Source organism: Labrus mixtus, chromosome 23 (assembly GCF_963584025.1).
Source record: "Labrus mixtus chromosome 23, fLabMix1.1, whole genome shotgun sequence".
In the NCBI taxonomy this organism is placed as follows: domain Eukaryota; kingdom Metazoa; phylum Chordata; class Actinopteri; order Labriformes; family Labridae; genus Labrus; species Labrus mixtus.
Window position 1 is genome coordinate 6,112,823 of NC_083634.1, and position 13,646 is coordinate 6,126,468.

Here is a 13,646-nt window from a genome sequence, read left to right on the forward strand (position 1 = left end):
GAAGTTTAGCCAGTCTCACAGATGACTGGAGTAGGTCCTGAAGTATGTACTAATTCAAAACAAAAACTTTAAATCCATGGATCCAGAATTGTTTTGAATCGATTGGCCCCAATAATTGAAATTGAATCGTGAGACACCCAAAGGTTCCCAGCCCTAGTGTGTATGTGAAAACGACTTCTGACTACACTGGGTCCAGTGTAGACGACCCCTGCTGTGACCAGAACCTGAGACAGAGGCGGGAAAAACCAGCAAAGCGTGAACACCTAGTGGTGTGGAGGGGCCGTCAAAACAACAGACCGGGCATTTGGTCTACACATGGTTTAAAGGCTGATGAACAAAATTTTACTACAAAAGTCCTTTTTGGAATCGTTTGTCAAACTTTTTAGAAACAGGGATAATCCATGGAAAGGACGAGTCCTTGAAAAAGTGACAGGAAGCTACAGCTGTGCCTGAAATCAAGGACAAGAAGGAAATCCTTTTGTTAGTAACCAATCTAACTGGATAAAAGCAAAAGTCATATTTTCCCCCCTTTTTCTTCAATTCAAGTCATCTGGAACAGAATCATCCATTGAAGCTGTAACAAAGACAGGAAGTGGCGTCTCCTCCTCCAGCCCGGCTGCTTCCAACACGATCAATAAACAGCCTTCGGGCCGTCTGCCATTGACAGGCGTCTGTCTCGTGATGCTGCCAGAGAACGCTCAGCGCTAATGGGGCTGTTTGGATCACTACAGCTCTTGTCGACCCATCCATTGATGCTTTAGTGTTCCTGCTGCACACTCCAACTTCCTTTTTATCAAAGCACGGCCTGTTCAAGAGTTTAAGTGAGTCCTGTCTTTGAGTAGAAAACTGGATCTGTCCATGTTTGTTGTTTTTTTCCAAGCAGAGCTCTTGAATGCGTACGTCTTCAATCACGAGGATCTCAATCGTCTTCAATCACGTCTTCATTCTGAGAAGCATGTGAAGGCAGCATAACCCGCTTTTACTGGAACTGTAACAAAGAAAAACTATAACATCTAATTGTAAATGTTAATGGACACGACCGGAGTGATGTCACCCGTCTGTTCCTGCAGGGGGCGCTGGAGTCCCATCGATGGCGGTCTCCATGCTGGAAATGTTGTCTCATCCTAACTTTCAGTCAACCTAACAACAGGCTGAGAGCTGGAGCTGAGGCGGGTTTTAAACCTCCTGACAAACCGTTACACCGCGCCCACCTGTCAATCATGTCAGCTACACGCCTTATTGTGAATAACTCTTATCCTTCATCAAATCAAAACTGATGAGTCATCAAAACATTCACCCCCCGTACAGTGTGTGTCGATCGAGACATGAGCTAATCAGAACAATTTGTTTTTTTGAACCAGACTGTAAACATGTTAATCTCTGCTGTAAAAACAGGCTTTCTGAATGGGTGTGTATGTGACTTCCTGTGCTTCTGCAGCCAGCCTCTAGTGGACACTCGAGGAACTGTTTTTATACTTCAGCAATCAAGTTTTCAACGCATTTCTCAGAATTAAAGGTACTTGATTCATATTTCTGGTTTAAGGACAACTTGCCTTGAACATGACATAAGTAGGAAGTAAAATAAATCTCCCAACAAGGGACCTGTTTCAGAGAAAGTATCGACAATATACTGTGATTGTTGATCTCGGCCTTACATCTTGAATCTCAACCCTAACCCTCTCTCTAAAGGTGGAGGAGAGTGTCCTACATTCAGACACTGGGGAAAGCAAACGCAGGAAGCAGCGGCTATTTTTAGGAGAAGCTCACCCAGTTTGGTCAGAACAGAAGTGGACGGGTGCCGTCTGTCCTTGCCCAGATTCTGTCACGGCGGTGTGGTTTGTTAATTTTAGGGCTGGTGGTTTTTGAACGTAGCGTGGATTCTGTCCTGCGGCACGAGAACCCATAAAAATATAAAAACCAGAGTTTCAGATTGATGGATGTCAGAGGGGTCAGGATCCCATTCTGGGACGACAAATATACAAAAATCTTACATTACAAAGCGAGGGGACGAGAACTGCAACCAAAGATGGTATCAAAGAGCATCATGGGAATTGTAGGATAACCCATAGAAGGAACCTGAAGTCCGTACTGTAGATGTATGCCTCTGCTCTGTTCTTCCTTTTTCCTCTTTCTTGTTGGAAACTTTGTTTTCAGTTCCCTCAACTTTTGTCCTCACTTTCGTCACAAGGGTTGAAACTGTTTGATGCATATATTTTTTTTAACTTCTCATTTTTTGGTCGTTATTTATTTATCGCTGCCGTTATTTGAAAGTTGACAAGAAACACACGAGGAGTGCAGGAGGAGAGTAACACAGAGCAGATGTTTACAGCTGGGTTCAGGTTGCAGATATCATAAAAAGCTTCTTTTTTTAGACAACTGGATCACAAAAGTACATCAAAGTGTGTTGGCTGTATTAGTCCTGATGGATCTGTCTAACACCTGGTCACACTTTGGGTGTTGGGTGTATAAGTCTTGTAGATATTCTGATGGATCTGTCTAATGTCTGGTCATCTCTGTGTGTTTTCAGATTTGTCTAAGAACCGTCTGTGCGAGCTGCCGGACGAGCTCTGTCAGTTCATCTCTCTGGAGACGCTCAGCCTTTACCACAATGGGATGCGTTCGTTGTCCTCCAGCCTGGGCAACCTGCAGGCCCTCACCTACCTCAACCTCAGGTAACACAACACAAGACACACACACACACACACACACACACACACACACACACACACACACACACACACACACACACACACACACACACACACACACACACACACACACACACACACACACAACCAGCAGAGGTAGAGCAGGTAACCATCTCAAAGCTAACTTAGCTAACCATTTAAGAAAAACAACCATTTGCACTTTCTTTAAAGTTTAAAATAGAAGCCGAAGAGTCACATGGCAATTTTTTTCTGCCACAATTCAGACTGGACTCACCATTAACATGCAGAAGATGTTTATTTCATCAGGTTTAACACCTTAAAGTTAATGAATAGGTTTTGGAAGGTGAGATCATTTGAAATAAAAGTTTAGATCTCATGGCTGTGATGTAGCATGAAGCAGTTTTCACACATGCACATAATTTCAGGAGGACTGCTCCTGAAATCCTCCTGATTTGGTCTTTCACACATGCACCTCCAAGCAGGAGACTATAGAGTTATACTGTATACTGTAGAGGTGGCGTGCAGACAGTCTATGGTCGTGCAGCGATCACAGGGAATAAACGTCACCACCCCCTCCCACTCGCTCCAGGTGAATTCTCCTGATTATATCCTGCTGCGTTCTCACATCAGCTCACTCTGACTTAACGCAGAATAAATACTTGGGGGTTCTGGTATTGTTCAGTCCTCATCACCATTTTTCTGGGTTTTTTGTTGTAAGCGGCCATCACCTCTTGAAGCACTTGGTTTATTCAATGCTTGATCCAAAGGCAACTGGACTGGTCTTCAAGATCATCAGCCAGTCCAGTTGCGTTTGGATCAAGCTTCGACTTTACCAAGACCAGGATGACTGAGAACCTACACAGACAGCTGGTTCATGTTGCTTCCCTTCCCCCCCCCCCACGAGCTGGGTCATAAAGTCAGTGAAGTCTGAAATTATTAAAGCTTAAGTTACACTTCATCAAATCGTTGCACCAACCTCTCAGTCCGCAGGAGCTTCATGTCGCCTCAGAAGCTCAGCTGCATCTGTACTCGGGTGTTTATTTTTGCTGGAGATGAAGAGAGGCGTCATGATCCTGTCCAAACCTTGTTGCAACAACAGAACCACACCAACACAAAGCTGTAATATCACTGTTACTAGGAGACCAGAAAAGCCCTCCAGGTGTCCGCAGGGAAACGTGAAGGCTCCGAGCAAATCTACTGTGCATCTGAAATGAACAACGCTGCTGCAAATTCAGCACAGACCAGCTTCAAAATGAAACCACAAAATGTGTAAACGTGTGAAGTAATCTCGCTGTGTGTGTGTTTTTTTTTGTGTCCACAGTCGAAATCTTCTGTCCAGTTTGCCCCCGTCGGTGTTTCAGCTCCCCCTCCTGAGAGTGCTCATCGTCAGCAACAACAAGCTGGGTTCACTGCCCGCCTCCATATTCTCCCTCACTCACCTCCGACAGCTGGTGTGATATCTACACTCCCACACACACACACTAACACATCCACACACCATCCTTCTGTGCTGATATTCTCTCTGCAGTAATGTGCAACAGCTAATGTTATCTTTATATGTCCATGTGGGTCAGCTCACAGTATCACAGGTGTCTAAAGATGGATTTCTGATGTATTGATTCATGTCTGTTTTTGCACTTTTGGACCACAGGTGTGTAATATTTCTGTGTTTCTCTGTCAGGATGTAAGCTGTAATGAGCTGCAGTGTTTGCCCGCAGAGCTCGGACAGCTCGAGTGTCTGAGGGACTTGAACCTGCGAAGGAACCAGATCACCACTTTGCCTGAAGGTACGCGCCCATTTTACCTCATCTGTGGACCCAAAAGCACCTAAACGCATCAGACCAGCGGCTCTATAAGTGTTTTTTATTTTAGATGGGGCGCTGGCGATCAGAAAAAAAACGCTCTGTGCACGGGGCCTCACTCACTAAATCTTCTCTCTTTCTCAACATCCAGAAATATCCGAGCTCCCTCTCGTCCGGCTCGATGTCTCCTGCAACCGCATTTCCCACGTGCCCTTGTGTTACCGCCACCTGCGGCACCTCCAGAGCATTTCACTGGACAACAACCCCCTGCAGATGCCCCCCGCGCAGATCTGCTCCAAGGGCAAATACCACATCTTCAAGTTCCTCAACATGGAGGCATGCAAGAGGAGCACGGACGAGCTGGAGAGACACCTGAGGCCCACAGGCTTCAACAGCTGGTGAGGGGGACGGTGCATAGGGAGGAGGGAGAGAGAGAGGGAGGGCTTGTTTTCTTTTTTATGCTTTTGATTGAAATTCACTCGCACCTCTGCAGAAAAAGTCCTCAAAGGAAAAGTTTAATGGGGACGGGGTTTGCATGAGATTTTGTCTAACATGTTCAGGTCAAGAAATACTTTATTACTTCTTTCCAAAAGTGAGTTAAAACCATCCATGAGTGTTTAAGTTGCAGTCAGGATGTGGTTAGCCTAGCTTAGCATAAAGACAGGAAGCATTGGGGGGGGGGGGGGGAGCTAGCATGAGAGGTCTTGAAACAAGACGTGTCTGTCAGAGTGAATAAAACCCGAGCTCACAGAGTGGTCTGGTTCACAGGATAGATGTGCCAGCTCAATTTAAAAACACTTTGTCACTGAGTGTGTTCACATGGACTTGAGCATCCCGGTTATGAGCCTCATCCTGGTTCTGATCATATTCAGGGTTTGTTGTTTACATGCACGCAGAGAAACCTGGTTCTTCAGATCCCTGTATTCATGATAGATACGAGTATCCTGCTTTATGTTTACTGCATCTTATTTGTGCAGACGCCTTTTCCAACTTAGAAATCTGAGAGACCACTGGGGCTTATTGCGGGCTAAGCACTTTTAAATGCCAACATGGTGTTACAGATATTGCATATCCATCTCAGTTTCTTCATGGCTCCAGAAGCAAGACGCTCTCTTTGGCGGCGCCATGTTTGTTTTGCTGATCCGTCACTTGGCTGAGGCACAAACATTAAAATGTAGAGAGTGGTTGTTGCTTTAATTTCATATCTACTGTTTCCTGGCAGCTGCAGGTTCTCACTTATTGTAGGATAAATATTATAAATCAAATGTGAAACGAACAAGAGGGAGAGTGTGTTGAATATTTATAAACTTGGATGGAGGCCTTTAGCGCTCTGGTGAAACTCTCCCATGAATCAGAGAGTACAAGGACGCAGAGATAAGAGAGAATACTTCACAGAGAAGCTCAGAGGATAAAAACATGAGTCACTGTCCTCTAGCTTCATGAACCTCAGTGTGTGTGTTTAACGTCTCCTGATGTGCTCCCTGCAGCCTGTCGGACCAGGAGCTGTTCTCAGGTCAGTTTGGAGGTCTGGACTCTGGATTCAACAGCGTGGACAGCGGCAGCAAACGTTGGTCTGGAAACGAGGTAAAACTAAAACACACACACACACACACACACACACACACAGTTCTGCTGACTACACACTGAATGTGGGAAAGCACAGACATGAGGATGTTTTAATCCTCCGAACACAAACGCACACAAGACGACTCGAGGCCACGCACCTGCTGAGACGAGATCTCACAGAAACTCAAACGTGACTTCAGTAGGATATCAAACATGATGGACAATCAATCAATCAATTAATCATTATTTGTATAGCGCCAATTCATAACAAGTGTTATCTGGAGACGCTTTACAAAAAGAGCGTATAGGATAAGGTGCAGGAAGGATTTCTCCTTTGTATTCTTCACGTTCCACTTCCTCTCCGCTGAGGTGGAGGTCAGAGCAGGCCGTGCATGAATGAGGACGGTGGTGGTTTAGGGGACGAGACAGTCCGATGGTGGAGGCTGGGCATCAGGGACGTCGGGTGGTAGTAGTGCCCGATCACCTCGCTGAAGGTTCGGGGACCTCAGTCTACTCGAGAGCCTGGCTTGAAGAGCTGGGAAAAGTCAACAGACTGCAGCTCTCATTACTTACAGTCACTCTCTGATACTCACCCAGTCCTTCCCTTCATCACATCTCAGTAACACACCAGCACTGTCCAGATTTAACAGAGTATCTCAAAAACAGCACGTCACACCCGATACCAAAGATGCAATGTAGAGCCACAAGGACTCCATCACACGGACCTGTTATCAGGTCAGCTACATTTTAAGAGAAAGGACATTTTCACCCATGGCACGATGGACGTGGTCAGCGGGCTGTCCTCTCATGCGTTCTGGTTTGCTGCGATAAAGAGGAAAAAGAATGTGGGTGAAATCCTGGCTGAAAGGTTGTGTTTACGTTAGCAGCCAGTACCCAACATCAGACTGAGTGACCTGGTCAGCTCGCTCTCATTGGCTCGTGCAGGTTTTCCATCGGACATAGCCTGACCTGAATCATAAAAATCAAACATGTTTGATATTTTCAATAACAAAAAGATATCAGAGAAATCCATCGAGTCCCACATGGACTCTGAAAAGCTCAGACGCTGCAGAAACGGTTGAAATGTTTCTTTGTTTGGGTCTTATGAGGTTCATTATCACCTACGAAGCCCTACATAACCTAGCTCCCCCCTTCCTGTCCGAGCTCGTCCACTGGCATGCTCAAACCCGCTCTCTCAGGTCTGCAGACACAAACCTCCTGTACCCCCTCCCTGCAGGACTAACCAGCGGTCCTGGGGGGACAGGGCCTTCACCATCACCTACAGCCACTAACAATACTATCCATCAATACTGTTGACAGTTAATCCCGGATCAATAACTTGTGGCGTTCTGTGTGATCAGTCAGCAGATGACTTCTCGGAGCGCTCCCTCCGTCTGGCCGAGGTCAGCAGGGACCAGAGGAACCTGGAGGAGGAGGACGAGGAGGAGGAGGAGGAGGACAGATCTCCTGTGGAGGCAAACAAAGGTGAGGGAGGAGGACACAATCAGAGGTTTTATTTTCTGTTTTTCGGCTTCAAACTGAAACGGTAAACTTGTTTTTCAGTGAACGGAGAGGCCGTGCACGTGGACTTCATCGACAGCAGTGTGACGGAGGAAGAGGATGAAGAGACGACGTCTCCTCCTCCTCCTCCTCTCACGGCACCTCCTCCTCTGGTACTGATCTGTTGTGTCACATCCTCTCTTTGTTGCTCAAACATTCGTCCTCGTGTGTCGTCTCAGAACAGAAAGTCATTGATTGTGTCATTGATTTCCAGGAGCAGAAGGAGAGCTCTTCATCGGCCCCAACGCAGGACTCGTCAGCATGCAGGTCAGTGCAGTAAAAATCACGCTGTTTAAAAACACTCAAAGCATGCTCGCCTGTAACTCTGTGTGCAAAGAGACAAAGACAGAAGAGCTTTTTTTTTTCATCACGTCATTCCTTCCTGCTCGTTGGCGGTCACTCCGAGTCATTTGAAGAGCTGGGAAAAGTCAACAGACTGCAGCTCTCATCACTTACAGTCACTCTCTGATACTCACCCAGTCCTCCCCTTCATCACATCTCAGTAACACACCAGCACTGTCCAGATTTAACAGAGTATCTCAAAAACAGCACGTCACACCCGATACCAAAGATACAAAGTAGAGCCACAAGGACTCCATCACACGGACCTGTTATCAGGTCAGCTACATTTTAAGAGAAAGAACATTTTCACCCCCAATTCACACATAGTCTTTGCACATCTGTGCCTCGCTCTTTAACGCTTCCACAACGCCGTAAGGCAATGTGAACACACAGACTTAAGACACCGATATCACGCTGTTGTGGAATCAGCATGAATCTCTGGAGGTGTGATGACAGCAGAGCTTCGCTATGGCGCTGTGTTGCGGAATTGCATAATGAAAAAGATACAAACGGCGCACTCACACTAGGCCCAGTTCTGTCATGTGCTGAAGTGTGATGGTTCCTAGTCCCTCTAGGTCAGTGATTCTCATAGTTGTGTCTTATTTTGAGTCATTTTGGTCCAATACAAGGTTCTGAAACAGTCAGTGGGACTCCGGGACTCTCCAGGATTTCTCGATAATGGACTCTGAGTAGTCATGTCTGCCTTAATTCTGAGTAAACACTCACCCTCTGCACCAAAAGATTGTCTAGAGGAATGGTCGCATAGATTTTACCACGTTGCGTTCCTGTGCTCTGTACCGTACAGAAGCCGTCCTCACACCACTCCAGGGTGTGTAAGTGTACCGTGCTTGACCATCACGTGGAGCACTTACAGTAGACAAACAAACTGGACTGAGGGGGTCAAACTAGTCGGGCATGGTACAGGTTGTATAGTGTGAGTGCGCCCTGAATGTTTGAGAAGCAGCAGACCAACAACCTCACTGCAACCTAAAGGGGCCTCTAGTGGACGCACTGCAGGATTATATTCACAGCTGCTGGAGCAATTCCAAAACAACAACCCAAACTGTAAAAATATGTCTCAGTTTTAAAAACCCTGAGTTACCCTTCAAGGTGCACAAACTGTACGGGGTTCAGGTCAGGTAATGAAACTCCTGGCTCGATGTATCTCAGCTGTTGCACAACCCCTCCGCCCCCCCGTTATGGTCACGTCAAAGTTTCTGCAAAGCGGATGTTTCACTTCCAACACTTCCTTTGGGACTGCTGAAAATAGATGCAAAGACTTAAATAGGAAACTCAACACGTGGTTTATAAACAGACTTTAATAACTCAAACCGCAGCTTTCAGAATAAAGATCAGTCAGATCTCTGCAGGAGATTTGAGGTCATACTCCAGTTCCTGCTGGTTTGGCTCTTCTGCTGTCACCTATAGATGTTTAACTGATTCCAGCATGTTTTCACTGTTTGATTATTTAATTAATCTGTAATTTAAGAGAGTCCTAGAGGAAGCAGAAATGGGGCTTTGGATTACAGGACAACTGGCTTCTCTGAAGGCCGTGACACACCAAGGAGAACGTCGACCGTCGGTCCTAGTTGGCGAGCGGTGTGTCCGGCTCAGTCAGCCCCCGTCAGCTTTTTTTTCATGTTGAATTGGTGTCGGTGAGAGGAATCTCTCTGATTGGCTGTTGGAGGTTTAATTTCTTTCCAGCTCTCGACTCAGGTTCAGTAAAGCCCCTTGATCATGCCACCCATTAGTGCAGTTTCTCCTTATTTGTCTTCTTTTCTTTTTCCACTAAAAGATCAAGGACTGACAACACCAGCGCCATTTTCAACTTTTTATCAGACATTATTCTCCATTAGTAGACTACCTATAATACGAGTGGTGAGCGACAGCGGTGTGAAAATTGTCTTCTCGTATCATAACAACGGACTATCACCCCCTGCTGGCATGGAGAGTTGTTTCCTCTCATGCATGAGCAGAACGTACGTGGTGGTTGGCCGTCGGCTGTAGTCTTAGCGGTGTGTTCAAGTGCAACTTTTTGGTCAAGACGTGAGGCGACGCCACAGGCGGCCTTTGTCACCATTAGTTCTTGGTGTGTCAGGGACTTTAACCTGTAAAGAAAAAGGTGAAAATGAAAGATAATAACTGGATATATTTTCATTATTTGCTTCTTTTTTTTTTTTTTGCTCTGTCACCTCATCAGGTCCAGCCTCCATGTAGACGTCGGCCCCCCTTCATCATCATCAGCCTCGTCCTCGCCCCTGTCCCCCTCCAGCCCCTCCCTGGAGGAGAAGAGGAGGCCGGGCAACCTTTCAATCTGGCAGGAGAGAGAGCGTCTGCAGCAGCAGCAGAAAGAAAAGAGCAGGTCAGAACTCACTTTTTATAAATAAACACAGGACTTTGATTTTGACTCTGTGTCATGAGTAAGAAACACTTTTGTTCTCCATTATAAAATAAAACATTTTCTTCTTCTTCTGTTTAAAATCTAATTTCTGCAGCTCGCTGAAGTCGGCCACCAAAGCAGGAAGTTATGTCACAACCGCAGCTCAGTCAGGAAGTTCCTCAACGTAAGTTCAAACTGTTAAACAGATGACACACACAAAAGAGAGCAAAGGGCGCACACACACACACACACACACACACACACACACACACACACACACACACACACACACACACACACACACACACACACAAAAGAGAGCAAAGGGCTCACACACACACACACACACACACACACACACACACATTATCACTCGCCAGGTTGTCCTGACTTCCATTCATTCCTTCATTTCTTCATTTCTTCACTGCATAATGAATCAGAAGTGTCAGGGTGTGTAAACTGTTCTGTAGAGAACAAACTGAAGGTGTTTGTCTCCCCCTAGTGGTGGCTCTCCAGAGAACAGCAGCTCACACGCAGGCCTGCGGCAGAGATGTGCAGTGAGTATTTAATAATTTTAATAATCAGCTAGTTGATGTTTCTTAACAGATAAATAAACTAAACTCATGATAATAAAAATACTCTTTTCTTTTGTTCTGTTTTATTTAGAGCGCTGATCAGATGACCACGGTGCATCCTCTAACTCTTCTGCAACGTTCCAGCAGCAGAACAGGTATTTAACACGCACTCAGCTGTGGATCAGTGGTAGAGTCAGTCGCCTCTTAACCTGAAGGTCGGGGGTTCGATCCCCAGCTCCTGCAGCCACACGTTCGATATGTCCTTGGGCAAGACACTTAACCCCAAGTTGCTCCCACTGCTTCGTCTGCAGCGGTGTGTGAATGTGTATGAATGGATGAGTTAATACTGATGGACTCTTTACTCAGCAGCCTCTACCATCAGTGTGTGAATGTGTAGGTGTGACCTGCGGTGTAAAAGATCTTTGAGTAGTCAGAAGACTAGAAAATAAATATACAAGCTCAAGTCCATTTAACATTTTACAAATCTCGTGTTGAATCTGAAACACCATTTTAAACACAATATGGCCGCGTTAGACCAGCTACTATCATTTCTACATTCGTTGCAGACGTAAACACCGTTAAATCTTGGAAGGGTGAACTTCAACTCAATCTACTGAAGGACGCCGGATTTAAAACGGCGTTCAGAGTGTCGAGCATGCGTCTCGTGTCACGATTCAGAGGCTTTAAAATGGTGTTTCAGTGTTTGTATTTAAATAAACGTGTAAAATCGTCCTGATTGTTTCTGTCAGATTTCCCGTCGTCCCCGAAGACGTCCCCTCCCCCCGGCCAGGCTCAGAGACCAAACAGCTTCCTGTTCCGCACCTCGTCCCGCAGCAATGTCAAACCCACAGGTACACACACAACACAACACAACACACTCTTTACGCCTTAATACAGAAACGATCTAACCCTGTCCTTATGTGATTTCTGTCACTCAGGCTTCACGCTGGGCGAGTCCGGAAGGTGCGAGTCGCGCACGATGCTGCGTTCACCTAAAGAAGAGAGAATGGACATCACACAACTACGCAAGGTGAAACAAAACAAAACACTCTTTGAATTAAAAACAGACGTCAACGGTGACGTTCCGGAAGTAAAAACCTCATTCATATTCTCCATAGTGGATTTCAATATCAGCCATGATGTCATAACCATCACAGGTAGATTGACCACGAGCTACCTGAGCGTGAGACGATGGTTTATGCTCCTGTAGGAGACACAAGTTCCTATGATAGCAACCTCGTTATAAGAGAAACATTTATTATTTGTGATACCTGGGAGAAGAACTACACTACCCACAATCCTAGAGTGTCACAGCAAAGTCTCTGATTGGTGGAGCTTGCTGTAACCACGGCAATGTTCCTGCCCCTCTGCACTGAATGCAAACGGATAGTATAAACACTTTAACGACGACTAAAGGTACTTTTAAGAAGAAGCGATGTCATTCGCAATGCATTGTGGGATGTGTAGTTCCTTGACTCCGGAAGAAAAACTTGCACACAGTCTTGTACCTTTGACTTTTTCTCCGTTTTGCAATGCCGTTCTGGGCGCAGAATCAAATATTTTATAGTCCTGAGTATTCAGGTAGCTGGTTGTCTCGGTAACAGGCTTCAATCTCATGATGTAAAGATTTTGTGAAATGTTAACGGAGGATTTTAACGAGGAAATTTACTTCTGGAACCAGAGCCGCCGAAAAAGTGGGCAGTCACTGTTGAGCTCTGCAGTTTCACATTTATTCTGTGTCGGCCTCTTTGGACGGTTTATAGAAAGTATAAGATGCTTTTTACAAGTGAAATGTTCATCTTCCTCCACTCCTAATCCAGGGTGTGAATATTCTGCATCCTGTGGATAAATTCTGTGTAAGAAGCGTTTCAAAGCTGGCAGGGACATTAAATCTGACGGTTGTTTTTCTCTCCTCAGACTCTGGAGTCTCGGCTGAAGATCAGCCTGCAGGAGGATCTGGGCGAGGTGTTGTCCAACGGCACCGTGCTCTGTCAGCTGGTCAACCACATCAGGCCGCGCTCCGTCTCAATCATCCACATTCCCTCTCCGGCAGTGGTGAGTCTCACACACATTTCCACCTTCATCAGTCGGTTTCCTCTCGTTTCAAACAAACACAACACTAACACTCGAGTCTGTTTTCAGGAGTTTAAACGCTTCACTCTTTCCTGCTTTCCCTCCGTCTGGTCAGCTGATATAACTATCTTCATATCCTGGTTTTTATTTAAAGTTATAAGATGTTGTTTGGGACCTGTTAGGAGATAACCTGTGAACCAACTGGGCGTAAAAAAGCAGGTCGTCACTCTACCGTCTACAACAGGGTCCTAAGACTCCTAACTAGACTCTTCTCCTCTGTCGCCTCCTATTGGTGGAACGAAATACCAAACTCCATTCAATCTGAGTCCCTTTGCACCTGATATTGGTGGTGTTATTTAGGATGTTTTTGATGCTGATTAGATCTCTCAAGAACAGCTGTCCATGTTGTGCTCTGTCTCTGGTCACTTCCTGTCAGCACCTGTGTGTCTGATCCAAGCGGCAACCTCCCAGTGTCCACTAGAGGCTGGCTCCAGGAACACCGGAAGTCACATACACAAGACTGTCAAAAACTTGTTTACAGTCTGATACAAAAAACCAAATAGGTCTGATTAGTTCATGTCTCGATCGACACACACTGTACGGGGGGTGAATGTTTTGATGACTCATCAGTTTTGATTTGATGAAGGATAAGAGTTATTCACAATAAGGCGTGTAGCTG

At 45.8% G+C, this 13,646-nt stretch overlaps 1 protein-coding gene across 2 annotated transcripts in view; it reads left to right on the forward strand.

Annotated features, from left to right (window-relative positions):
* lrch4 (leucine-rich repeats and calponin homology (CH) domain containing 4) overlaps positions 1-13,646 on the forward strand; it is a 45,931-nt gene that overhangs the window by 23,582 nt on the left and 8,703 nt on the right. For both annotated transcript variants that reach the window (XM_061030911.1, XM_061030912.1), the window contains exons 2-16: positions 2,528-2,672; positions 3,991-4,120; positions 4,351-4,456; positions 4,623-4,869; positions 5,959-6,055; positions 7,399-7,522; positions 7,601-7,710; positions 7,812-7,864; positions 10,140-10,301; positions 10,435-10,503; positions 10,822-10,876; positions 10,986-11,049; positions 11,644-11,745; positions 11,833-11,924; positions 12,812-12,949. In XM_061030911.1, the coding sequence (XP_060886894.1) occupies positions 2,528-2,672; positions 3,991-4,120; positions 4,351-4,456; positions 4,623-4,869; positions 5,959-6,055; positions 7,399-7,522; positions 7,601-7,710; positions 7,812-7,864; positions 10,140-10,301; positions 10,435-10,503; positions 10,822-10,876; positions 10,986-11,049; positions 11,644-11,745; positions 11,833-11,924; positions 12,812-12,949 (1,694 nt within the window). The remainder of the gene's footprint in view (positions 1-2,527; positions 2,673-3,990; positions 4,121-4,350; positions 4,457-4,622; positions 4,870-5,958; positions 6,056-7,398; positions 7,523-7,600; positions 7,711-7,811; positions 7,865-10,139; positions 10,302-10,434; positions 10,504-10,821; positions 10,877-10,985; positions 11,050-11,643; positions 11,746-11,832; positions 11,925-12,811; positions 12,950-13,646) is intronic.